We start from the raw sequence: 25,049 nt of genomic DNA, 5'->3' as shown, positions 1-25,049 counted from the left end.
GTATGACTAGCTTGTAGAGAATGTACTTTCTATGTTGTGGGAGGTAGTTTTTGTTTTTCTTTGGATTTCGTGTCCACTCTTTTTTCAAACTACTCTCACCAGCTGTAAATCTATTCACAAAAACAGTGTGAATGGTTTGGAATTATTTTTCAAAATTAAATGTGTTTGATAATTAATTACCACAATTAAAAGTGTTTTCAGTATAATTATTTTTTAATGAGGTTATAATTTAAAGCATTTAAAATTACATTCTAAGTAGAAATTAGCTATATTGCACAAAATATAACAAAATTAATATACTCCCACCAAAATATATTGTGCTATTTTGATTGAAATCAAAACAATTTGAATTATCAAGTGTCATTTAACCTAATAATAAAACCTCTTTATTTTTGAAGATGAGGAAGGGTTCTGTCAAGGGTGAATTGAAAAGCCATTTATTTATTTTGGTGCTAAATTTATGGATACTTACAGAAACATTACCCCTTAATTAACGTGTTGTTCGGAGAAAAAAATGTGAGGCAAGCTTGATTCTTGACTAATATTATATTTCGACCTCACAGACCGAAGAAACTTCCACAATCTGAAAGATGATTTGGGCAAAGTAGAAGACAGATCGAGGACATGTCTTATTTTGTGGCTGGACCATAGTGTATACAATCAATCACTTTATTATCTCATTTTTAAAATTAGATCAACATATACGACAAGGGGGGTGTAGTGTCTCTATACAAAATATATATTGCAATCCTGCAAAGTTATATCATATGCTTCCAAAGAAAAAGGTGGACCATGGTGCCTTCCATGGTGCGATTAAATGTCATAGCATTGAGGTCACGCGTCTGATCTCAGTTTACTTGTCACGTAATTATGAAAATGATATATGATAATTCCATGATTATGAAGGATTACAAGAAACTATATTTGAGGACGAAAATACTACCTTTGATTTTTATAATAATGGGAGTGATTAGGACTCACCAAATTTTGCAAAGACCTTTTTTTTTTTTTTTTTTTTTTTCATGACTTTCCGCTAAATATTATTGTATTTATTTATATTTTACTTCTCGATTTATAACAAATTCGGGATATATTGTTTTATCCGAAATAAGAAACTGTTAATTTACGATTTCGATTCTAGTTTTAAGTCTATTAAAATTGAACAAAATTGTAAACTATATATATATATATAATAAAAGATTAATAAACAATAATATAACATATGTCATAGAGATAAATTATACACAAGTACCAACAATATGTTTTTTTAGAGTCAACACAAAGAAAATAATGCTATTGTGAAATGTTTTTTTACCTCCTAATTTCATAAGTATTTGCTCACAAAGCTAGTATAATAGTTCATTTGTAGATCATAAATACATTTTACTTTTTGCTTGAGAGATTTATTATTGTTCTTTTATTATATGAACTTATATTTGTCTTAATAAGTCAAATTCACGTGACTAATGGTGAGTTATTAAGTTTGTTGAATTCCAAATTAACATGAAATCGTACCGAATCAAACATATATATCTTAATTTAATTTAATAACATATATGAAGCAAGTTTTATGACATTATATGTCATTGACGTCAACAAACAAGACACATCTTATCCAAGAAAAAAAAAAAGTCGCGTTATATGTCAAAGCAAGATGCATCTCGACTTTGCGAATAAATTTTTGGAACACAAAATAGAACTATTCTCCACTTTGTTGTAAAAATGCAGCAATAGGTTTATTGTCTTTACTTAAGGCCCAAGTACAAGTGGTAAAACTGAAGCTTAAAGTGGTCACACAATTGGTTTGGAGATCGATGAAAAAAGTGCTTCATAATCATAATACTAATCCAAATGCACTGTTAATCTCATACAGTTACTTAAGTAACAGAAAGTGAAATGAAATAAAGTTTTATTTATGAAAATTACAAAAAAGTTTCTTTATTTGTTAAAAATGCGCTTATCTAAATTAGACAAATTCCAAGTTCAAATAGATTCAAATTAAAGCAATCATCACCCACCCAACCGATAGTTTTTTCTCTAAAAGCAGAGGAAGCCCCAACTTTTTTATTTCTTGAAAATTAATATAAATAAAAAAATATGAAAGGAAAAAAAAAATTACTTTATAACTACTGACACATTAGCACAAAGAAGCAATGTGATGGTGGTAATAAAGTTACAAATCACATTTACGTAATAATAACTTTTCTCCGTTCGTGTGCTTTAGGGATCACTGGACTGTCACAAATTTACCTCCACTTTTTAAAGTAAGACATAACCTATGCTTATTTAATGTGTTTATGACTAAAGTAGCACTATTACCTTGACTAAAGTAGCACTATTACCTGTTTTTTTTATTAGAAATGTGATTTGTCTAAACTAGTTAGTGAAAAGCATGTTCATAACTCATAAAAGCTCTGTCCAAAAGCGTACACTTCGGTGAAATACCTGAATAATTAGTCATTTTTCACCCAACTCAATTCACTAAAGTTGTCCTACCCCCTATTAAATGTCATAGGGTGGTTGTCTCTTTGACTTGCGGGAAGGAAGTGAGTTAAAAGGAAACTTACCAGTAATTTCATTAATATTGCATTTCTTTCGTTTAGAAATAGCAGGGATATGTTTCATTTGTCACTTTTTAAATAATTTTTTATTTTAGAAATTTAAAATTTAAAAAATTGTACAAAAATTCTTTTTGATTCAATTTTTTAAAAAATATTTTTAAAAAATTCAATTATAATAAATCTGTTTTCAGATAATTGTCATTATAATTTTCTGAACACTACATACCACATCCCCTCATATTTCCAATTCGAAATTTTATATAAATTTAGATTATTTTTATTATGAAGTCGATCTTATGACAATTATCATGAGTGTATTTTTGATTTATTTTTGTTGTTGTTACTGCTCCTATCATGTACAAATATTGAAGTGCACATCAAACTACTTAAAAATGATTGTGTCATAATTTATTTACAGTAAATAATACTAATCAATCAATTTCTTACACACATTTCTTTTTAACTATATTTGACCAAATCAAATTATAATCTTTGGCTGTGTAACACTCCGTATAATTTTATTTTAAAGTATTTTGTATGATTTATATATATATATATTAAGTGATCACTTTAATATTAATTACATGATAATTTAAAAGTATTTAATTTGTGTAAGCAAATTTATTAAAAGTGTTTATGACAACTCACAACTGCAATGGAATGGACCTCATAATAGCATTTACACCATACCAACAACGAAGTACAGAAAACCACTGTGATGAATGATGATTGAGGATTAAAATTTCCTGTGTTATGGTCAAAGTACGGCCAGCTGAATTATTACCAGCAGTAATTTTGAGGGATAATCTGGTCATTTCGCTGCAAACCGCGTCATTGAAGCCCTCTTTTTTTCTTTTGGTTTTCAAATAATCTAAACCTCGTAAGACGAGAAGCTAACACTAGCTTTTTGGCGGATGAGTGTAGGGAACGCCAAACTCAGCCTTATATTCCATCACTCAGTTCTCACGTGCGTCATCACAAGCCATAAACAATTAAATCAAGTTAAAAGCAAAATCAATTAAATAATAATAATAAAGTAGAATCAGCAAATGATAAAAATCAATAAAATAATTCAAAACGACAAAATAAAATAAATGACCTGTCAGAAAAATCTCCAACAGTACAATTCGTTCAATTATTACCGGAAATAGCCGGTCGTCGTCCGGTTTCTCGCAACCCTATGCTCGTCCCCCCTCACCCAATGAACGGACATAGAGGGAGAAAGCGACTGTAAGAAAGATTTTGTGTGAAATTATGCGTGTATGTGAGTGAGTGACAGTGTGTGAAGATGCGTGAAGTGAACCTCCCATTAAGTACTCCGTTTCTCACTCTCTTTCCCCTCCCTGTTCACGTCGAGTATGTGTCTGTTTTTTGTCTGCTAACCTGCGCGGGTCTGCCATATTTGCAGCTCAGAAGATCATGATAGCCTTTCATTTCATCATCACCACATCTCTTTCACTATTCCCCTTTCTCTCTCTTAAAACCCCAGCCATCTCTTTCACCTCACTTTCCCCCTAGCTCTCCATTTTCTCTCTCTAAAAATAGACTGTCCTCGTTCATGGCGGAGGGATTTGAACCATACCATGTCCCACAACAAAGCAGGAGAGATAAACTCAGAGTTGGGTGCGTAGAAAGCCTCCAAGGGTGCGCAGGTTTACTCCCTTTCTACGATCCATCACTCCTCCCTTCCGATTTGCTAACCTGCGCCAACCTCCACCACCAGAACAACCACCACCACCACCACCACCCACTTAGCGAGTCGACCTGCAAGTCAAACCCCAGCTCGTCAAACCGTTGTGAGGTTGTTAAAGAAGAAGGTGTGAATTTGATGGGTTACGTTGGAGGGATTTTGAGTACGTCATCATCATCTTCCACTCCACACCCGCACCATTTATACATGGATCCACAATCCTCTCTCCAAATAAACCCTAGCTCGATTCAAGAAATGAACAGCAACAACCCTTTTCTCTACTCCCCTCAAAACTTTCGAATTTTCGACCAGTCCTTTAATGGCGGTGATGTTGTGGTGTTTAAACCAGAACCCTTGTCGATGGCCCATCATGATCAGGCTAATAACACCAATGGGCAAGCGTTGTCTTTGTCTCTGTCTTCGCATCACAATCACAATAATCTTCCTCTGGAACTGAATCTGCAAAGATACGATCAGTCCTCGAGTTTCAGTCATGACAAGGTGGTGGTTTCCGGTGGCGGTGGCTATGTTGTTCCGGGCATTGTTGGTGGTAGTGGTGGTGGTTCGACTTCAAATGATGTGTCGAGAAGCTCGGTTCCTCTCGGGCCGTTCACCGGTTATGCTTCGATTCTCAAGGGTTCGAGGTTCTTAAAGCCTGCACAGCAATTGCTTGAAGAGCTCTGTGATGTGGGTCGGGGAATTTACGCTACTGAAAAGATTACGCCCGACTCATCTTTGATGGATCCTTCAACAAGAAGTTTTGGTGAAACTGCAACTATTGATGATTCGATTAGTAGCTCCGGAGATGGGGGTGAGCATCGGAGGAAGAAATCAAGGCTAATTTCGATGCTCGATGAGGTTTGCTTCTCTAATTTATCACTACAATCCTCATTTGCATTTTACAAGCTCGTACTAAGTGTTCTCTTTTTTTTTTTTTTTTTTTTCGTGTTTCGTTTATAGTCTAATTTTTGAATTTAGCTTCAAGTATTTTGGTGCAGTTTGGTTGATCAATATTGGTTTAGATTGAATTATTTTTGTATCTGATACTAGTTTTGATTCTCGTGCATTGATGTGATTGTTCATTTCCTGTCGTGATCCTATCTCAACCTAGCTAGGTCTTTTATGAATCACTGGCATTTTTCACTGTACAAGCCCGTGCCCAATTAAATACGCAACTATATTTCAAAGTGTTGGTTTGTCATTGATGCTATGGGCACGCAATTAAGGGGTTGCATGTGATATTACATAAAAGTATTTCAACTTTGGTGATCTGTGAGTGATAGTTTGTTTGTAATGTATAGGTTATATAACTGTATCCATGTGAACTATAGGTGATTGTATATATTTTAGGGGTAGATGTTGCTAGAGATCACAAAATCATCTTTTTGGAAAAGTTGATAGGAGAGAATATATGCACAAAGAATGGTGCCTTAAAAGTGTCTGACAGCATTAGAAAGAGTTGTAATGGGTAACAAAAATCACTAAGTTTAAGTGTAATGTGCATAAAGTGATTGAAGGAATCCATTTGAAAAGATTTATACTCCATAAAAGTGTGCACAGAAGGCATAATGGTATTTTTTCAAGCTTAAAGAAGATTAGGTAACAACGCGTCTGCCCTTTCTTTTTCTCCTTTTCTCCCCTAGCTTTACCGATCATGCACCTACGAGGTAAGTCCGGAATTATTAACTTGGTAAACTAAAAGCATTGAGTTTAAGCGAACATAATTTCTCCAAATTTGCCTTTTGTGTTTCTCATCTCTTTTTGAACTATGAAATCTCATCCAGGTCATTGCCTGTGTGTCAATTTTGGATGTATGACTTCGTTCTAGTTAATTTGCGATGATATAAATATTTATGTTTGCTAACAAAATGGACTAGAAACTTGAGAAAGTTAAGATAACAAACTATATATGTACAAGACAAAATCATGAAAAGCTTAATCCATGTTTTCATTATACTAGTTCGTGACGATACTGTATGAAATTTTTATATCACATATTTAATACTTGTAAACTCTAATGAATATCAATATAATTAAGTCAATGGTCCTTGACTGTACTTGTAGATCATCTTTTTCAAAATTGCATTTCTGATTATCATGCAAAGGGTAAATTAGTTGAAAATTCAAATTGCATTTCTGGTAACTATGCAAAGTGAAATCGGTTGAAACACAATCATTCTAAAGAAGGTAACTTTAAATGATTTCTATTGAAGATTTATGCTCATATCCTTGTTCAAGTCAGTAAAATCATACTTTCTCTTTGCAACAGATAATTTAGTATATCACCACTTCATATTTAGTAATGTTGAATATAGCTGATACATACGATTTGCGGTCTGGTACTCGGTAACACATCTCAGGTGGTAATATATATATATATATATATATATATATATTTTCTGTCTAATTTGAGTACTGACCATGAACTTAGGTTGGCCCGTGCATGTATCAAAGGTATTGTGGAATAGATCTATTATTAGCTAGCTAATTCTTTGAAACTTAAACTCAATGCTTTTGTAAATTGGCGGTATGTAATGTCCAACAAAATTTGTTGATATTTTGAAAATAGATTAGATCTTGTTATGTCTACATCACTATATATTAAAGGAAGAGATTTATATGGTCAATTTGAAAAGTTTAAATTGCAATGAAATAAAGCATGGTATTTATTAACATTGCTTTAAAATTGTAGGAAGAGACATGGGCATTTGAAGTGTTGAAATTGCAATCACATGTGACATATTATTTGTTATTAACCAATTACTTAGAGAAGCATTTTGAGAGGGTGTTATTCATTTATTTAATTTTCTTTTCTAAAGGGTGTGTAAGACTAATCCCTTTGGATGCTCACAATCACCCCCAAACCACTGCTACTGGTCACAACAAAGATTGAGTCCTTACTTAAGTCACACAATCCTTCGAAATGGGTGCCACTCTCTCGGTCTGCGAGCAAGTTTTTGCTCTGAGAGCAAATGCTTTCCCAATTCACGAATGAATTTTGTTATACCTCGAAATCAATTTGTGAATCCTCCAATTCGGAATGATTTCCCATTCCTTGAACGATAAACGACCACATGTGACATTTATTATGGATAGTAATGAACCGAAATTTGCCTAAACTAAACTATAAAAAAAATTAAAAAAATATAAAACTATTGAAAAGGTGTAGAACCAAGAAAAAAGATTACAAATTCTTGTATTAATATTGACCATTTTTGTTTCTGTTATTTACTTAATGAATGCCCTGATTATAAGAGACATACAAATAAGTTCTTGAAAGAATATAGCTGTCTAAGTGCTTATATCAACAAGTGTATATATATATATATATACACGCAATTAAATTATATAGACACTTGTTAATTTTACTTTATGTAATTACAATGTTTGTTGTTTTAAAATTCCTTAAATTAACCCAATCATGTATAAAAAAATTGAATAATATATAATTTTAAAATCTGAATAAATGTATAGATTTCTTCATTTGCATTCCTTCAAAATTTTAAAAAAATAGTAGTATATTTTATTTTATTTTCAATTAGTTCAAATATTATTTATCTCCTAATAGAAGAAATAATGGTTACTCATGACTCGAATCCATTTACTTATGCTAATAAAATTGTTATTTTTATTATTCCATCAAGTAACTTCCTTTAGCATGTGTATTAATATTGAACTTGCTTTATACATATAAATATCCAAATATGTGAACATAATCAAATACAAGTGTACAAGCGTTCTGGAGGCACTTATGCTCTAACCGAATTTTAGATTTTGCTGCTTTCTCGCTCCGCTCCTGCTTTGTGTGACTTGGGGCTTGACACTCCTTGAGATCTGAGTCTGCCTAGTGGCCTCGTGCCGACTCAACTGCCTTGAAAGCTGAGGGTATACTCTAGTATCATATTATTAAAATGACCCTTTTGTGTGGACAGACTCCCCCATGAGTTGGCATGCATATTTATCAAGAAAGCGACTAGATTTGAGCCTAAATTTTGCAGCTCCAACACAAATCCACCACAGTATATTGGAGGGTCATTTTGCAACAAAATATTTGGTTGCAAAAGGTTTATACTTCTTCCAAGAAGTTTTCATGGTGAAAAGTATTGTCGTTATTCATTCTATCATATACCTATACTCAAAATATTCTTAAAAATTATCAATGCAAAAATATATACGAGAAGAGCATTTCTTGGCAATGTTATATGCTTTGATGCATGTATTTTAGGATAAAATACAAGAAACTTCCCCCAACTTTCTAGTTTTGGCAACTTGCCTCCCTGAACTTCTAATTTGGCATCAAAACCCTTGATTTTTTTCAAAGAATCGCAATTTACACATTACCATTTGTTAGTTGTAGAAAAAGTTACATCATGAAAACCCAATTTTACAATTTATATTGACCAAAATGTTCTTTTAAATGACCAAAATGTACGTAGTATTTTACTTTTTATATTAACAAAAATGCCTTATTTCATGTGGCATTTTGGTCAATATAAATGATAAATAGGGTTTTCATAATGATTTGCCACATGAACTACGAGTGATGTAACTTTTTCAACGATGAGCAAACAAGAAGGGTATACTTGCAATTCTTTAAAAAGTTCAGGGGATAAGTTGCCAAGAGTTGAAAGTTGAAGGTTTGCCAGCGTGGGTAAACACTTCTTGTAATTGGTAACAATCATGCCACATGTTGGCATATTTAAACATACCTTCACTTTTAAATATTTTACCATTAGTGCCATTGCAGATTTTGCATCTAAATCTAGAGTGCTTGCTACTTACAATTTCAACTCCAAAACATTACTACATGAGTCTTATAACTGACAAATTTTACATTTATAACAACTCAAAAACATTCCTAAAGGCTAAAATTAAATTTACATTGATTATTTTACACCAATCATATGTTTATATGATTTTTTACAGTCTCCATAAAGAAACTTAAATTTTTTTGGGCATTTTTTTTTTAAAGAAAGGTAACGAGGACCACTCCAAACTTACCTTTTTCTTGCATTTGCACTATATTTTATGTATAGACGGAGTAATTTAAAAAATTGAGGTTTCTAAAATGGTGGCTTCCTTGACTAGGATGAAGTCTCAGCCTAGCGGAAGGTTCCTTTCTGCTTTGAACATTAGTTAGCTGTGTGGTTTTTTTTGCCCCTCTGTTGTATTTAGGGAGGTATCGCTCTCTTGAATTATAAGGATTTCTAGATTTTTTTCGTACTTGGTAGGAAATATTTCCTGAATGTTGTTATTTTATACAAAAGAATGATTTCTATGACACAACGAAGAGTGATTTTAGTATTAAAACATTTTTTAAGCTCTTCTTCAACTTCAGTGTTATTGTTCACAAGCTTTGCATACACATCTATACTGTCAGATTAAGTGACTAAGAAGTAAAAAGCTCGTGTATCGTTGTAGTGAAGATTTTGAAGAATTACTAGCAGCGGGCTTCCATAACCACTTCACATTTGTGTGTGAAGGCCTTACAGTGTTCACGTAATAGACCATTTAACTATCATTTCTGTCTCTTTGTAGCCCATCTTTTTTCTTCTTTAATGTTTAATACATTATATTTATACTTGGGGGTTAAACTGGTCCTTTAATACCAATCCTTAACCTAAGCTGCTACCAAGGTTATCACCTAGACTGTTCAGCTCTAACCTTGCGGAAGTATTATATCCGCTAGTGTCCTTAGCTAACCACATTAGTGCATGTATTTTTAGGAGGATTTAGCTGATTTGCACCAATGCTACATCATTGATGGCTCAGACCCAACCTCTCTATCAATGATCAATGAGTGACGTTTTGACGTATTCTGATTGGTCAGTGTGCAGAGCAATAGGTCGGTGACTTAATGGTCATTCCAGTCAATATCTAACTCTCAACCTTTAGGTGCATGTTTCCTTCTCATTTGTCTTACCCTAGCTTATACATGTTTTCAGCCAAAAATCTCATTATGATCCAAAGTACAACATTGAAGCTTCAATATAATCACAAGACTCCTCCAAGCCCTTGAACTCAAAAAATCAGTTCTTAACATTGCTTAACTGAACAAAAGTCGACTTACCCAATAACCAAAACTTGCACTCAGAAGGTATCATTTTCTTTTGGCACGTATTGCCCCAGTGGGGCCTAGCTTGAACCCTAACCTGTCATTCACAAGGTATCAACTATCATCCCTTGAGGTTCTTTTTCTATCACAATATCCTACCATCAACAGTAAATCAATTTATGACATTCCATTCCTTCCCGTAACACTCAATGTTCAAGTTTGAAATTGAATTCCTAAATGTCATAATTTTGATTCTCCAAAAAATAAAAAATAAAATAAAAATCTAACTACACAGACATTCGCCATTGGTGTAGAGAAGGAATATTGCTTGTCTATCCTTCAATTGCGTTTACCACAGCTAGTTCCTTTCTTTCTCTTGAATGTGATTCGTTTTACTGATAGCTTCAAGATTTAGTCAATTTATAATTATAACCTAATTGGACCAGAGCAACCAGGTTTGAGTCTTTGAGATGAGGTGATGTGTGCAAAACTTAATCAGTATCTCTCTCTCTCCTATTATATCCACTTAATCACAAATTTGAACAACCTCAAGACCTCATGTATTATATGGACCAAAAAAAAAAGCAACATACCTTATTCAACTGGTCTATTATGATTCAGCAACCTTACACACTTTTTCTGAATGTATTTAATCATTGTGTTGTCTTAAATAGAGAACCATCAAAGATTTTTGATCATCCCCCCACCCCCATCATTTTTTTTTTTTTTTGAGCTAATACCATAATGATGATGACATTGTCTATAATAACTGTTTCCCACTTTCGGTTGAAATATGAAGTTGGCCCTCTCAAACATCTTTTAAATTTGATACCTAATCCTAGTTATTTAATTGCTTCTAAAGTGAATATAATTCATCCTTCTGAGAGTCATCTCTTAACACTTGATCTGAATGTAATTCATTCCCAAGCATGTCACTATCTTTTATGTACAAGAAAATTTTAAATACAATATGGCTGGATATGAATTTTACATAATTTTTAGCTAGTATGTTGGTTGAAATATGAAGTTTTCAGAAATCATATAAATGTTATTATACCTATTTATGTTGGATTCTGCATGTGTATTTGAAGGTATTTAGTAAAAGTAACACTGAACTACTTGTTTAATACATTAACATGCATATCCATGAAGTTAGACCAATGACTAATCACAATGAGATACTATTCAGGGCTAACTCATATTGATTTTTTATGTGCGTGCAAAGTATGAACTGACATTTCTATAAGTTCAAAACTATGCGTGGGCAAATTATATTGTAGTCTTGGGATTTTTGCCCTCGAGATTTTTCACCATTCATGGTGGCACTTGCCACTTGATTGTAGTTTGTGTCGAATTGTGGATTTGAAATTAAATGAATAGGCCCCTCATTTGGTATCTCTAGTAGGCATTTTTTTTTTTGATCTTCAAGTTAGAAGTATGAAGATTAAACTATTCCTTATTTCTTTGTTGACAACTAAATTCTGAAAAATCATGGTAAAGTGTATCAATTTGTTATGGTAGTTCATTATTTTAAACGGACTGCATTATATGTCTCATATTTGCTTTTGCTATTTTGAGTTTTTTCAGTACTTCCCATGTTGGGATCGGTCACTTGTTCTAATTTGATACATACATATATTTTTTCACAACCATATGCAGTCTGATTCTCAAAGAGTCAACACAATGAGTTGTATTGACTGGTTAAATATGATTTATATATCCAATGATTTTCCACCTTGTCTGCATCAGGTTTACAGGAGGTACAAGCATTACTACCAACAGATGCAGGCAGTTGTAGCATCATTTGAATCTGTACCTGGGCTTAGCAATGCAGCTCCATTTGCAAACTTGGCTTTAAAAGCCATGTCAAAACACTTCAAGTGCTTGAAAAATGCAATCACTGACCAGCTGCAGATGGCAACAAAAGATCATGATCATTTAGGCTACAGGAAAGATGAGACTCCAAGGTTTGGGAACTCTGATAGAGGCCTTTATAGCCCTAGACCAATTCATAAACCGGGATTTCTTGAACATCAACCTGTTTGGCGTCCCCAAAGAGGACTCCCTGAGCGTGCCGTTACTGTGCTCAGGGCATGGTTGTTTGAACACTTTCTGCACCCGTAAGTGATATCATTTCCTGATTTGTGGCATGCTAGCTGATCAGACTTCCCTAAAGGAACACTTGAATTTTTTCTTTTATATTTCTGAATAGTTACTCTTTAATGTTTCAGCTACCCTACCGACACGGACAAGCTTATGTTAGCTAACCAGACTGGTCTCTCGCGTAGTCAGGTGAGCTACTCTTAATGTGAAATCTCTGTAACCATGCTTGTTTGGGTTTTGCAACCAGAAATGACTTCATCCAAATAAGTACACCACCCACTGCGGTCATGCACACACACAGGGTCGATGTGGTGTTGCGTTTCATGTTATTCAACAAGTTTTAGCTTTATGTTTTAATATTAAAAACTGTGTGTGTCAATATCAAATTGGGGTGATTTATTTATTGATTGACATTGCTATATGGGAACCAGGTCTCGAACTGGTTCATCAACGCGAGAGTGAGACTCTGGAAGCCAATGGTGGAAGAAATACACATGCTTGAAACACGACAAGCTCAGAAAGCTTCACAAAGGGAGGAACAAAGTAATGAAAGGCCAAACGATCATTTGCCTACAGCGGACTTGCATGCATCAGAGAACACATCAACCCAGAGAGCTGCGGACATTTCATCTAAACGCACCAGAAACGACATTCCTGAGATATCTATGGGGAATGATGAGCCAATTATGAATTTGTCTTACAACAATTTGTCACGCCATCCGCATGTTGGTCTTGGTATGAGCACTGCAGGTGGCAGTGGTGGTGTTTCTTTGACACTTGGCCTCCACCAGAATAATAATGGGGTTGGCTTACCGGAACCCTTTCCGATTAATGCAGCTCGTCGTTTTGGTCTTGAAGCAAACAGCGAGGGGTATGTAATGAGTTTCGAAGCACAAAATCGACAATTTGGAAGAGACATTATGGGAGGACAACTCTTGCATGATTTTGTTGGCTAAAGATATCCTTTTTCAAGAGCTGTCTTCAGATCTAGTTGAATAATATACTGATCAGAGAAGCTTTAGTTGGAAATGCTGTCATCGACCATCTGTATCTAAGCAGCAAGACACCGAATTGTTGCCCCATTCTGGTATCAGAATGTATGTTCGAAGATAGCATAATTTTTAAAATTTTACAAACTGGTTTTAAATGTTTCCTTCTAGATGTGTATACAACCAAATTATCGCATGAAATATGCTGGTAAAGCTTATATTATATATTGTGCGTTGATACCGTGATTAAAATACATTATTCTCACTACTTGTAAGTTAAGATTAATGTGTCTGTATCAGTTGTGTGTCTCACGTCATTAGGGGAGAATTCACTGGCACTTATATGAGATGCCTTCTAAAGGTAGAGAAAAATTATAACACAAGATGGGATGGATTGGACAAGTATTTTAGAACGAAAGGAATATTGCCGAGTCAAATGGCTGAGTGTGCTTCCTTTAAGGTCATGTGAAATTTTGGTAGCAACGAGCAAATATAATCGATTAATTTCAAATTTATAAATATATATATATGCATATGTGCAAAAACTCTTCCGAGTGGCAGCCAACCCCGATAAAGTTGGATAAAGTTGGCTTCTAGAGATGAGAAGAGAAAAGAAAAGAAAGAAAAAGTTACTCCATCAATCTCAAAATAAAAATGAGATAATCTTTTCAAAAGAGAGGTTCAATTATTGATTCAATGATTCTAAGTGTCATGTCACCAACATTTAAAAAATGTCAATAATATTTAAATATGCTTACCAAATTCTACATGCTTCAATTAGGGTTGATTAATATTAAGTAAATTGCCTAGACTTATTATGAAGTTTGGGCAAATTATAAGCTAGTAGACCATTTAATTGTTTATTACTTTAATTTTTTTTGAGATTTGGTGTGTGCTCAATACAACTTTAGCTTTTTCTTTCTAACAAAATTATTGACTAATTTTATAAAATGACAATTTTGCAGTCTCCTTTAATAAAAAAAAGTAATATAATCTATTATTATGATATAAAAGCATTGCTGACTTTTCACATTCAAAATCACTTTTCCATTGTCGACCAACAAATTTAAAGGAGGTCAAAGTATTAAATAATAAATAGCCTTCCCGTGTGTAATTTGTCCAATTCTTCAAAGATGGTCACTGTGACTTACTCTAAATATTATTGGACATATTTCTTACCCAGCTCAGTTTAATGAACCGATCATAAAGCAAATACAACCCTCTCAAATTGCACCAATGCAACCTATTTATTTCTATAATTTTTTATTTTTAACATATTTTTACAGCCTTTTAGATGTATAATTTTTCACTCTCAAACGGTAACAAACAAGTCATTCAAATGCTCTTATTTTCTGCTTTCTCCATTTATTTTGATGTAAAATATTTTTAAACATTTTTATTTTTTAGTGTTTAGTTGTCCTAAAATATTTACGAAGAAAAAAATATATTAAAATCTAATAAAAGTAACTTACTTATCAATTTTAGAAAAGTTATTTTATACCCACATGATAGACTCGACCTCAATTTCGACCTATATATTTTCCAAATATCAAAAAATAAAAACAAAAAAATTATATATTTCGAAAAAAAAAATCTTATGTAAAAACAAAAGAGCTAAGAGTGATAAATACATTTACAATAATGAAACAAATCAAGAAAGAATTGTTAAAAGAAATAAAACTACAATTCACTTCATTCCCACAATAAAAAAAAGTCACTTTATAATATTAGTAATAATAATAAAAATTCACAGATTTTCTTGTCACAAGCATATGTATTTTATAAATTATCCAAAACCCAAGTTATTAACTTGTATAAATTAAAATCTGTTCTTCAATATCGCAGAACATTTTTTTCTTCTTAAGAATACAATAAAGGATTATTTTGGAACACAAGGTATATTTCATTTTGAATTACGCCATAAGAAACTTTGGAATTCTGGAATGAATCAATGGAAAAATTGGTTAACAGGTCATTATCAATATTATGTCCTAATAATATTGGTAACTTAATGGGCTTAGTACCCCCATTCAGTAATAAGTAAATCCACACATGTTGTTTTCAGACGTATAAATTGATGGTCCAGTCCACTTGTAATATACCGTAAACACTACTAAACAATTGCTATGATCTTAATGCATATTACCGTAAAAAATATTAGGTAATATGCATTAAGATCACATCAACTGTTTATGCATCATTACTACTTTTATTCATAGCCCGTTTCCTTATTTTTCAGTTTTTCATTTATAAAATTGCAATGTTTTTACAATTTTTTTTTATAAAATTCCTCTCCTTATTTTTGTTTCAGGGAGTCAGACAAATGATTAGTTTTGATCATTATAACAACTAACAAATGTCTATCAAATTAATTAATATATATTAATGATCAAAGACATAATATTTTATATATAATTAGCAATACACAATCTAATTATATATAGGAAATGCTTGAAGCATCTCAAACGTTCTTACAAGATGAAATGCGACGAATATAATATATATATATATATATATAATAAATACACAATTTGATATACATATATAATAAATATACAATTTGATACACATGGACTATAACTTTCTAAATAATTAAATTACCTTATATTTTAATATAGATTCATTATATTTGACACATAAATAATTGTATAGACTTGGTGAAATAGTATGTTTTTATTTGTGGACTCTTGTTAAAGTAAAACCATCACAGTCTCAAATACTATATAAATTTTTATTTTATAAGATAATTTTTTTTAAGAACGGACTTTAAAATTAAAAATAAAAAATAATAATAAAGAATCAAAACCAATTTGTTTCCTTGCCAACTGCCAAGGTCCATATTTCAAATTTGGGGTTATGGAGCAACTAATTTGTCAAATATGTTCTCTAAATCAAATTCATCAAGGTGGTCCATGGACCATGAACCACGTGACTTTTTTTGAAGCAAATTCCAAAAAAACGTGACACACGCACCTTCCGCTCGCTCTTTCGTTCAAACCACGCATGGAAAAACAGGTACAAAGAAAAAGAAAAGAAAAAAATAATAAAATATTCAGTTCTATGGTTGCATACCAAAGCAAAGCGTGTCCACAGTTCTGAAAGAACTCCAAAAACTAGAACTAGAAACTGCGTCTCCAGTTAGGGTTTTTTAGGGTTTCTCTCTCTTCCACAAATCTATTCAACGCAATGACTTCGAATTCCATTCCTAGTGTTTTACCGTCACCTCGTTCCATGTTCTAGGGTTTCGATTGCTGCAAAGGGAGGAGAAGTTTTGTAGAGAGAGGGTAAGGGGGCTACCGAGATGGAAGCCCGAGTAGGCGTGTCTGGCCATGGAGGTGTCGTCGACGGAGGCACGAGGAAATTCTTGCACCATCACCAGCAACAGCAACCCTCTGTGCATCAGCAGTCGCAGATAGGGACGGTGCCGCAGCTTCTCGCCGGCGGAATTGCCGGCGCTTTTAGTAAGACCTGTACGGCTCCACTTTCTCGCCTCACCATTCTCTTTCAGGTTGGTTTTACCCTTTCTGATCCAGTTTTTTTTGGCAAGTGAATCAGAAAATCATATATTTATGTATCTCTCTGTCTCGTTCTGGACTATACTTATATGCTCTGTAAATTGGGGTCTTTGTTAATTATGTTTTCTGGCGTTAGTAATATTTGGTGAGTCCTGAATTTATGGTGCAGAAAGAAACAATTAAAATTTTTAGTTTCTTAAGTTTAGATTATTAAAATTGCAAAAAGAAAAACTTAAAATTGGGTTGGGGCGTGGAGCTCAAGTATAGTCTTGATCTGGTTTTTCACAATTTAAGTCATATTCAAGATGAAGAAAACAGTCATTTCCATGTATATTCACTAACATCTATTCTGGTAATTGTTCATGGAATAAATCGGATGGGCTAATACCCAATAGATGCAGGGTGAGTGTAACTGTGACGGGTATGGGATGAAGAAAAGGTGGAGTGTGCTTCTTATTATCTTCATTCGAAACTGGGATTTTATCTAGCCCCAATGGCGAACGAACGAACGAACAAATACAAGAAATCATAAAACATATGGTTGGGGTTTTTGGAGCTTAGAGAGTTCCAACATGGCCTTTTTAATATGTTTGTATCTATAGCTATGAAAATTTTCAATATTTTAGGTGTTTTATGTTTTTGGGTGTGTTTCCATAAAAGTCATTTTAGGTTTGGTAATATCTGAGATGGTATTTTGACTATGGGACTAGTAAGTCGTAAGGATACATATTAGGTCATGAATGGAATTCACAATGTTTTATCCTCTTTGTTATTCTGAATTAAGATTTCAAATTTCTAATGCACGTTGAAATAGTCACAATGATTCTGACAAAAATATGTCCTGAACTCTTTGTTAGTTTATTGCAAAAAATAGTCTCCGCGTATCTCCAGATCGATACTTTCTTCATTTTATTGATGACTATGATGTTCATACTAAATACTATTAAAAAAAATTAGCTATAGAATTCACACAGCTTCTGCTTCTTGGTAGTCTCAAGATACAATCAAAATTGGCGTGCAATTCTATTATCAACTGTTAACTTGAGTGTCAGCTTCTGCCACCACTAAATGGGAGTTGTGTTGACTTCAACTCAATCATTTAATGCTTGCTATTACCATCAGCCCAAAAAAAAATTCTGTGACTTTGAAGTGTATAAAATTGTTTGGTCTTTTTGTTTGACTGTTATATGTCTTTTTAGGTGCAAGGTATGCACTCTGATGTTGCGACTTTAAGCAAGCCCTGCATATGGCGCGAAGCTTTACGTATTGTCAATGAAGAGGGCTTTAGAGCCTTTTGGAAAGGGAATCTTGTCACCATTGCGCATCGCCTTCCATATTCTTCAGTGAATTTCTATGCTTATGAACGCTACAAAAGTGTCAGTGAAACTACTGTGAATTACTTTTGTTCAGTTAAAATACATTGATCTTTCATCTTTGCAACTTTCTTTTTGTTATATATTGTCCATTTTTTTTATATTATCCTTTTCAGTTTTTAAAATCAATTCCTGGCATGGAAAGTCGTAAGGGAAGTGCGGGTGCAGATATTGGTGTCCACTTTGTAGCTGGTGGGATGGCAGGAATTACGGCTGCATCTGCCACATATCCTTTGGATCTTGTGAGGACACGACTTGCAGCACAGGTAAAGTGAATACAGTTATAGTGAATTATGTAAAAAGACTAAACCATAGAAGTGTATCTGGACACTAACACAGTTATGTTCACACATATACATATGCATATACATCAATATGATAACTAAACTAATGTTCGTATGAGCATATTGATTGTTTGGAATGACAATTAAATGGTTGAATTCTCTAGAAAATAACAGAGAAAGTCATTCTATGAGTTTCATTGCATGTCTCTAGGATTTCCCTAGCGAGGTAAGTCTTGTGCCATTGAGCTATTAATGGTCATTTATAATGGTTGCAAAAGCATTCTTAATATCGTACCAGCAAGCTATTACAATATGTGCATACAGAGTGCTTAAGGAACCAAATTTCTTGAGACTTAAAGTCCTTGAGTCTATGGTGTTTTTTTTCCCCTTAGTGTCTTATTGTTGTTACTGGAAGCTGTTAGTTATTGATTGAATTAGGTGGCATGGTATTTGCCAGTCCATTCCATACGTGTCTTCTGTATGGGCTTTTATCTTAGCTCACTTAATTTTAAAACTTTGCAGAGAAGTGCAATATACTATAATGGCATTTGGCATTCGCTTCGAACCATTTGCAGAGATGAAGGTGTCCTGGGCCTTTATAAGGGGCTTGGAGCAACATTGTTGGTATGCCTTTTTAGTGTGCTTCAGTTAATTCTTTTATAACTATGGTACTTTGGATCCACCACTGAGATGCGTTCTGTGATGCAGGGGGTTGGACCCAGTATAGCAATAAGCTTTTCTGTTTATGAAACCTTGAGATCTTATTGGCATTCTCAAAGGTGAAGACTACTGATCAATTAAGTTGTTTCACATGCCAAGTTACATCTCTTCCTGCTCTTTTCTCTTTCTTGGTTCTTTGATCATAGCATTTGATTTTTTGAAATCTTGACATTAGGCCCAATGATTCTACTGTTGTCGTCAGCCTTGCCTGTGGCAGTCTTTCAGGCATTGCATCTTCAACAGGTGAGAGATACATTACCTACAACTTAAACATGCCAACAACCCAATCTTAGAATACATGTTGCTTGTTATTTTGCATTTATGTTTCTACTAGATCCATTTTGTGCATGTGCATATTGAATAAAGAACTTATGTTTCCTTCTCTTGTATAATAAATGACACTTCGAATTTACTGATCGTCCTGCTTCCAATACCTTTTAGTTTTACATATAATGTAAAAGTGTGAATTATTTTATTAGGCATAACGTTGCAGAATCAAATCTGTGTTAAGGTTAAAATAACATATGCGGCTGATTTTCATGCCCTTTTTCATCTGACACATACAAATTCCCTTAATCATCTCCTTCAACATGAACCAGTCTATTTTTTGGAGGAGAGGGAGGTAGAGGTTAAGGAAGTTGTTCTTGCCCAAACTGCTATTATTGATCTCAATTATTACCATATCTATTAAATTCAATCGAAAATCAGAAATATGTGATGAAGATTTTACTCATATCTGAGCTATAGCTTTTAAGTTTAGAGGACTACATTGGCATGTTACCCCAAACATTTGTTTATTGGTAAAATTGACACCGCAAAATTCATTTTTAGGATCAACTTATCAGTTGAGATATTATGGTTGAAATTTTTGCATCACTTAAAGAAAAAAGAAAAGATTCATGGTAATTTTACCTATCTCACAATATTTTTTATCTCCTGCAACCTCTGAGATGAGTCCCTCCATCTTTTGTTTGGAGCAATTCTACTTGCTATTTTCAGGGAATGCCTCGTAATTCTGTCAAATATCACCAAATAAATTTCAAGTTTACTGCTAATATTGGAACCACCATATGTTAAAGCCACTAATTTCAAGAACACAAGCTCAGCACACCTCTCCTCTTTAGTTAATCAAAGACAAGCCTTGCATTTGGTACCTGCGATACTGTGCTGGGATGGCATAACACTAAGTATTCAAGAGAAATAAATCAGCTTTGATTTGGTTTGAGATTGAAGCGTGGCCATTTATCTTGAATAGATTTGTAGTTGTTTTGGTTTTTTAAATAAATTTTTAATGTTATATTTTGATTGTTTTTATATATTTTCACAAATTAGTGGTGTGGGTTTCATCCATGTATGTCCTATATACATAAGAATTCAAAAGCAAAGATGCTTTGGTGTTCTTAGTGCTTGTCAAACTAGTTCAGACATATGTTTGAAAAATACAAAAATTCATCTTAATATCTTTTTGAGATTTTGGCCATGTGATAAATTTTGGGGTTGATGACAAAGCATAGAAGAATTAATTGTTTATGTGTAGTGGTAGCTCTATTGATAGGGAAAGGGAGGAACGAAAAAGAGCGTTTTAAAAAAAAGAGGGTGAATAACAATCAAATTCAATATTGTCCTGGGATCTAGTGAGCAAGGATTGAATTGAACTTGCTGTTTTACTCATGTTAATATCACAGGTGAACTAGTTAAAAAAAAAAAAATGGGTTTAGTCAACTGATGAAGCCAGTTCATTTTTTGTGCTGTTCATTATCAGGCCTTCATTCCAATCTCTTCTTGATATTTTGTGGGTTTCCTGATACTTTGCAGCAACATTCCCTTTGGATCTTGTGAGGCGAAGAATGCAGTTGGAAGGGGTTGCTGGTCGAGCCCGTGTCTATAAAACTGGCCTAGCTGGGACATTTAGGCACATAATCCGCACCGAAGGCCTGCGGGGCTTGTATAGAGGAATTCTGCCAGAATACTATAAAGTTGTTCCCAGTGTAGGAATTGTTTTCATGACTTATGAGACATTGAAGAAGCTTCTGTCACATGGGCCTTCTAATAGTTAATTGTCATTGCATCCAGAGGCCATCTTTCGGGCTATCAGTTTTGTAACTCATTTTATATTCAGACATGAAAAGAACATACAAACAGTCGGTTAAAGATACAAAGTAGGTAGAAGAATAGCTCTCTTCTTATTTGCTGAGAAATTCCGTGGTGGTAAATTTTGCGGTTGCTGCCAGGAAATATTTGTCACTGTATAGGCTATTAAATAGCATTGTGAGGGTTGCATCAAGTGTAAACTGTTCCAATGTATCATTCATTGATGATTTTATCATCATTCCTGTTGTTTTATACGTGTCTCTATTCAGGTTATGTTTCCTTGCTACTTGTGAGCATACATATTTTTTTTTTTAAAGCTGGAATTTTTTATCAGCTGTTACAGACAGTCTAATGATGAAAGACTTTATTTTATTTTTTGTTATCCTGAGCAGCTATTACTGGATGAAGAATGAGAGTACAGGGACTCCTGCCCAACTTGGACAGTAGCATATTTACTTATTAATTCCAAGCATACCACTGTTACGAAAACTCAAGTTAAATTTATGAATAGGATTAACTAGCTTGCATGTAAAAAAAAGGGTCAAGCCAGCGTAGTACAATCTGCATTGTTAACAGAGGTTTTTCACTTTACAGCGCACATTATTGTTTACAATAACAAACTGGGAATGAAATATAGATGGTGCCACTGTGTTCCAATCTGGTAGAGAAATGGGTAATGGCCACCACAAAAGAAACAGCCGCCCACATTGAAAGTTTGTTGACCTAAATTTCTTCATGGACCAATGTGTCAAGAGAAGTTTCCGTAGTAGTTGCAAAGTTTAGTCATCTCATTCGGAAAAAGTTAATAAAGCCAAATGTTGCAAACCTTTTCTACTGTAGAATGCATAATTAAGCTATTTTGATTCAAGTGCTTCATCTAAATTCTAAAGCAAGTTGCTTGATGCTGTCTTTTTTTTTTCCTAGTTAAAAGATGCTGTCGTTACTTTAATCTAAATACAATCTAATACAACTGAAATTATACTTTACTTAAAAGAGGCAACAAGAAGGTTCTGCTCATCCTTCAGTTATGGCTGTGGTGAAGACTGAAGAGGTAAAGATAGTCCTGGTGGTGCCGGTTAACTTTGCACCAACGACGACACTGGGGAGTGGTAAGGGTGGCATTTGTTAGCCTGCGGCAGTGTTAAGTGCTGTGGTGCTGGCTCAGTGGAAGAAGGGCATGGTGGTAACGGTCACATATATATACAATATATCACGATGTATTAATATTGTACACTCCAATCAACAAAGCAAATCTTATAAGCTTCTATAGACATTAACCATCATATATAAGTACAGAAGAACAAGGGAATAGCGATTGGGGAGGGGTGTGGGAGTACAGATTTCACTAATTATGCATTATTGATTTCAAGGATTGTTTCCAACATTTTGTCGAAGTCTGCCTCATAATATGCTCATGAATTTGAACAATGGTCCATTCCAGTTTCCAAATTCACAGGGGAGTGTATACATGTGGTTGTTTTCTTGGTCATGGTTGTAACCCTCAGTAAAAAGGCTAGATAATGTCACCTGATAGAATTTGCATATATGCTATATTCCACTAACCGTTTCTATCTATCAAATGTTGGGAGAAAAGCTCTCAGATGCTATCCATGTCATTGTAGAGTAGTCGAGGCATCTATCCCTGTGTGGGGATTAGAAGTTTCAAGCACGAAAGCAATTCATGCAAGTTTTGCCACCTGCCCCAGCTAGGTATGATATAAAGCTCGCTCACCATCTCCTTTTGGTTCATGGTGCATTCTATCATTTCATTTTCCACTTGTCCTGTAATATGCAGATTTGTTCTATTAGGATCGGATATATTCACATCTGTCATCTTCATGATGCCATTGCTCAGAATTCTTGATGATCCAGTCGCGAGACAATGTTTGGTTGTCTGTTATAAGTTGTGTGGTTCTAACATGAATGCGCACAGAACATAGACATTTAGCTCTAGCTTGATTTCATTGTTGAAGTCATGGGATTAAACTTGCCCTGGAAATATCAGGTTCTAACAACTGCACTGCTACCATTTTTCACTTATACATGTTTCATATCTCATACAAACAGAAATTAATCATTATGAATAAATTAACAATCTCTCTTTGCCTCACAAAGATAAAGAAATCCCACTTTCCCTAACAAGTTAACAAGACAAAACAAGCTCACTTTGCCTAACAACTGCGCTACCATTTATCACTTATAGATTGTTTCATACCTCAATACAAACATAAATTAATCATTGTGAATAAATTAACAATCTCTCTTTGCCTCACAAAGATATAGAAATCCCACTTTCCCTAACAAGCTAATAAGACAAAACAAGCTCGATCTCTATGGTCGAAATAGGGACAATAATGTGATTTTCAATTAGCATGGGAATAAGAATATGTTACTGCCTAAAAAATGATATAGAACATCAAATCTGCTGCAACATGCAGATGTAGACTCCTTTCTTTTCCGACTCATCATCTTTAAAATCTGAGAGCTAGATCGAGAATCCCACGAGTAAGTTGAGTCCATAAAGTTTTAGATTCTTGAATTACAACAGTAGGCTTCACGGACACTATTCTCTGACTCTCCAGCATTTCCAAAATGTTGAAATAATATCTATTGCCAGCAAGGCAACAGTCTTAAGTCCTGTTGCATGCGAAACCAGTGAAGGCAGCAACATCATTGTCCAAGGAAAGGGAAGGTTCCCACCTTATGATTGGTTGTTGAAGAACAAAACAGTGATGATTCCAGGGTGAGAGCACCTTATCATGGCTTTATACTATTATCATCTCTTTAGTCTTTACACCATATCAGCCTCTACTTGTAGAATTCTTTAATTTCAACTTTTTGAGCCATTGTAAGTTCTATAAATTCCTCTACATCATTCATAAGTTCATCAACCTCTTCCTACTGCAAACGCTCTGAAGAGTCGATAAGCTTTACCTTCACTCTCTTCAAAACTCATTTCCTCCCTCATGAAAAGATAATATTGGGTCAGGATTGGGTAATCTGCATCCTGAGGTTTAGATCAGCATATTTGTCGCATCTAGTCCTCGGGATGCAGATTAGATCATCCTCACTGCCAATGCATGCAACACCTACAATAGTCCAATCCCAGTTGAATCTGTACCACTTGAGGTGGCTACACTGCATGGAGAAACTTTTCTTTATCCTCTATGAGTTTCTTATCATGTTGTCATTTTATCTTCCATTTCATTTCCTTCACGTGGTATCTAACAGTATTATTGATCTTCGCTTATCATTTCATTTCCTTCATGTGGCATCTAACAGTATTTATCTTCATTTCCATTTCAGCTCCTTCAGTTCTACATAAACTCTGCAAAAATCACGTGGTATCTAACAGTGTTGATCTTTTGGCTTAGTTTTTCTTTAAGGATCACAGGCACAAGAAGACATCTTACCGCAACACACTCAATAAAACGCTTCCACTTAGAGTGCTTAAGGATTGACGTTGTATGTGTGTGTGTGTGTGTGTATGGTGCTTCCTTGGAAGAACATGTCATAGCAGGTTAGACCATCCATCATATAGCTTCATTATTTAGTAGTATTTGCGATAAGTTTAGACGCAGACAGTATGATATAATATAATTAAAGGAGTTTTTTCTTAGACAGATTGGAGTACGATAAAACCAACAAGAGGCTCTATATAGCTTACC

General features: G+C 34.1%; 2 protein-coding genes across 2 annotated transcripts; both read left to right on the top strand.

Annotated features, from left to right (window-relative positions):
* The first annotated feature begins 3,802 nt into the window (after positions 1–3,802).
* Positions 3,803–13,652, top strand: LOC132293596 (BEL1-like homeodomain protein 9). The gene is made up of 4 exons (XM_059791135.1): positions 3,803–5,109; positions 12,056–12,426; positions 12,538–12,598; positions 12,841–13,652. Exons 1-4 carry the CDS (start codon positions 4,120–4,122, stop codon positions 13,363–13,365), a joined length of 1,947 nt encoding a protein of 648 aa, XP_059647118.1. The 5' UTR covers positions 3,803–4,119; the 3' UTR covers positions 13,366–13,652.
* A 2,750-nt stretch (positions 13,653–16,402) lies between these two features.
* LOC132293594 (uncharacterized) lies at positions 16,403–21,763 on the top strand. The gene is made up of 7 exons (XM_059791133.1): positions 16,403–16,906; positions 18,113–18,289; positions 18,403–18,552; positions 19,093–19,194; positions 19,279–19,349; positions 19,466–19,533; positions 21,106–21,763. The coding sequence occupies exons 1-7, from the start codon at positions 16,700–16,702 to the stop codon at positions 21,345–21,347; spliced, it is 1,017 nt and encodes a 338-aa protein (XP_059647116.1). The 5' UTR covers positions 16,403–16,699; the 3' UTR covers positions 21,348–21,763.
* The last annotated feature ends 3,286 nt before the right edge of the window (positions 21,764–25,049 follow it).

Source organism: Cornus florida, unplaced genomic scaffold (genome assembly GCF_030987335.1).
Source record: "Cornus florida cultivar Cherokee Brave unplaced genomic scaffold, ASM3098733v1 CherokeeBrave_3.0.0_Hap2_Chr02, whole genome shotgun sequence".
In the NCBI taxonomy this organism is placed as follows: Eukaryota; Viridiplantae; Streptophyta; class Magnoliopsida; order Cornales; family Cornaceae; genus Cornus; species Cornus florida.
This window is presented reverse-complemented; position numbering and strand designations above follow the sequence as displayed.

Coding starts and splice junctions, on each gene's coding strand:
- LOC132293594 (XM_059791133.1), top strand. CDS start 16,700: ATGGAAGCCCGAGTAGGCGTGTCTGGCCATGGAGGTGTCGTCGACGGA. Junction 16,907..18,112: donor GCCTCACCATTCTCTTTCAG/GTTGGTTTTACC, acceptor ATGTCTTTTTAG/GTGCAAGGTATGCACTCTGA. Junction 18,553..19,092: donor GGACACGACTTGCAGCACAG/GTAAAGTGAATA, acceptor AAAACTTTGCAG/AGAAGTGCAATATACTATAA.
- LOC132293596 (XM_059791135.1), top strand. CDS start 4,120: ATGGCGGAGGGATTTGAACCATACCATGTCCCACAACAAAGCAGGAGA. Junction 12,427..12,537: donor TTTGAACACTTTCTGCACCC/GTAAGTGATATC, acceptor TTAATGTTTCAG/CTACCCTACCGACACGGACA. Junction 12,599..12,840: donor CTGGTCTCTCGCGTAGTCAG/GTGAGCTACTCT, acceptor TATGGGAACCAG/GTCTCGAACTGGTTCATCAA.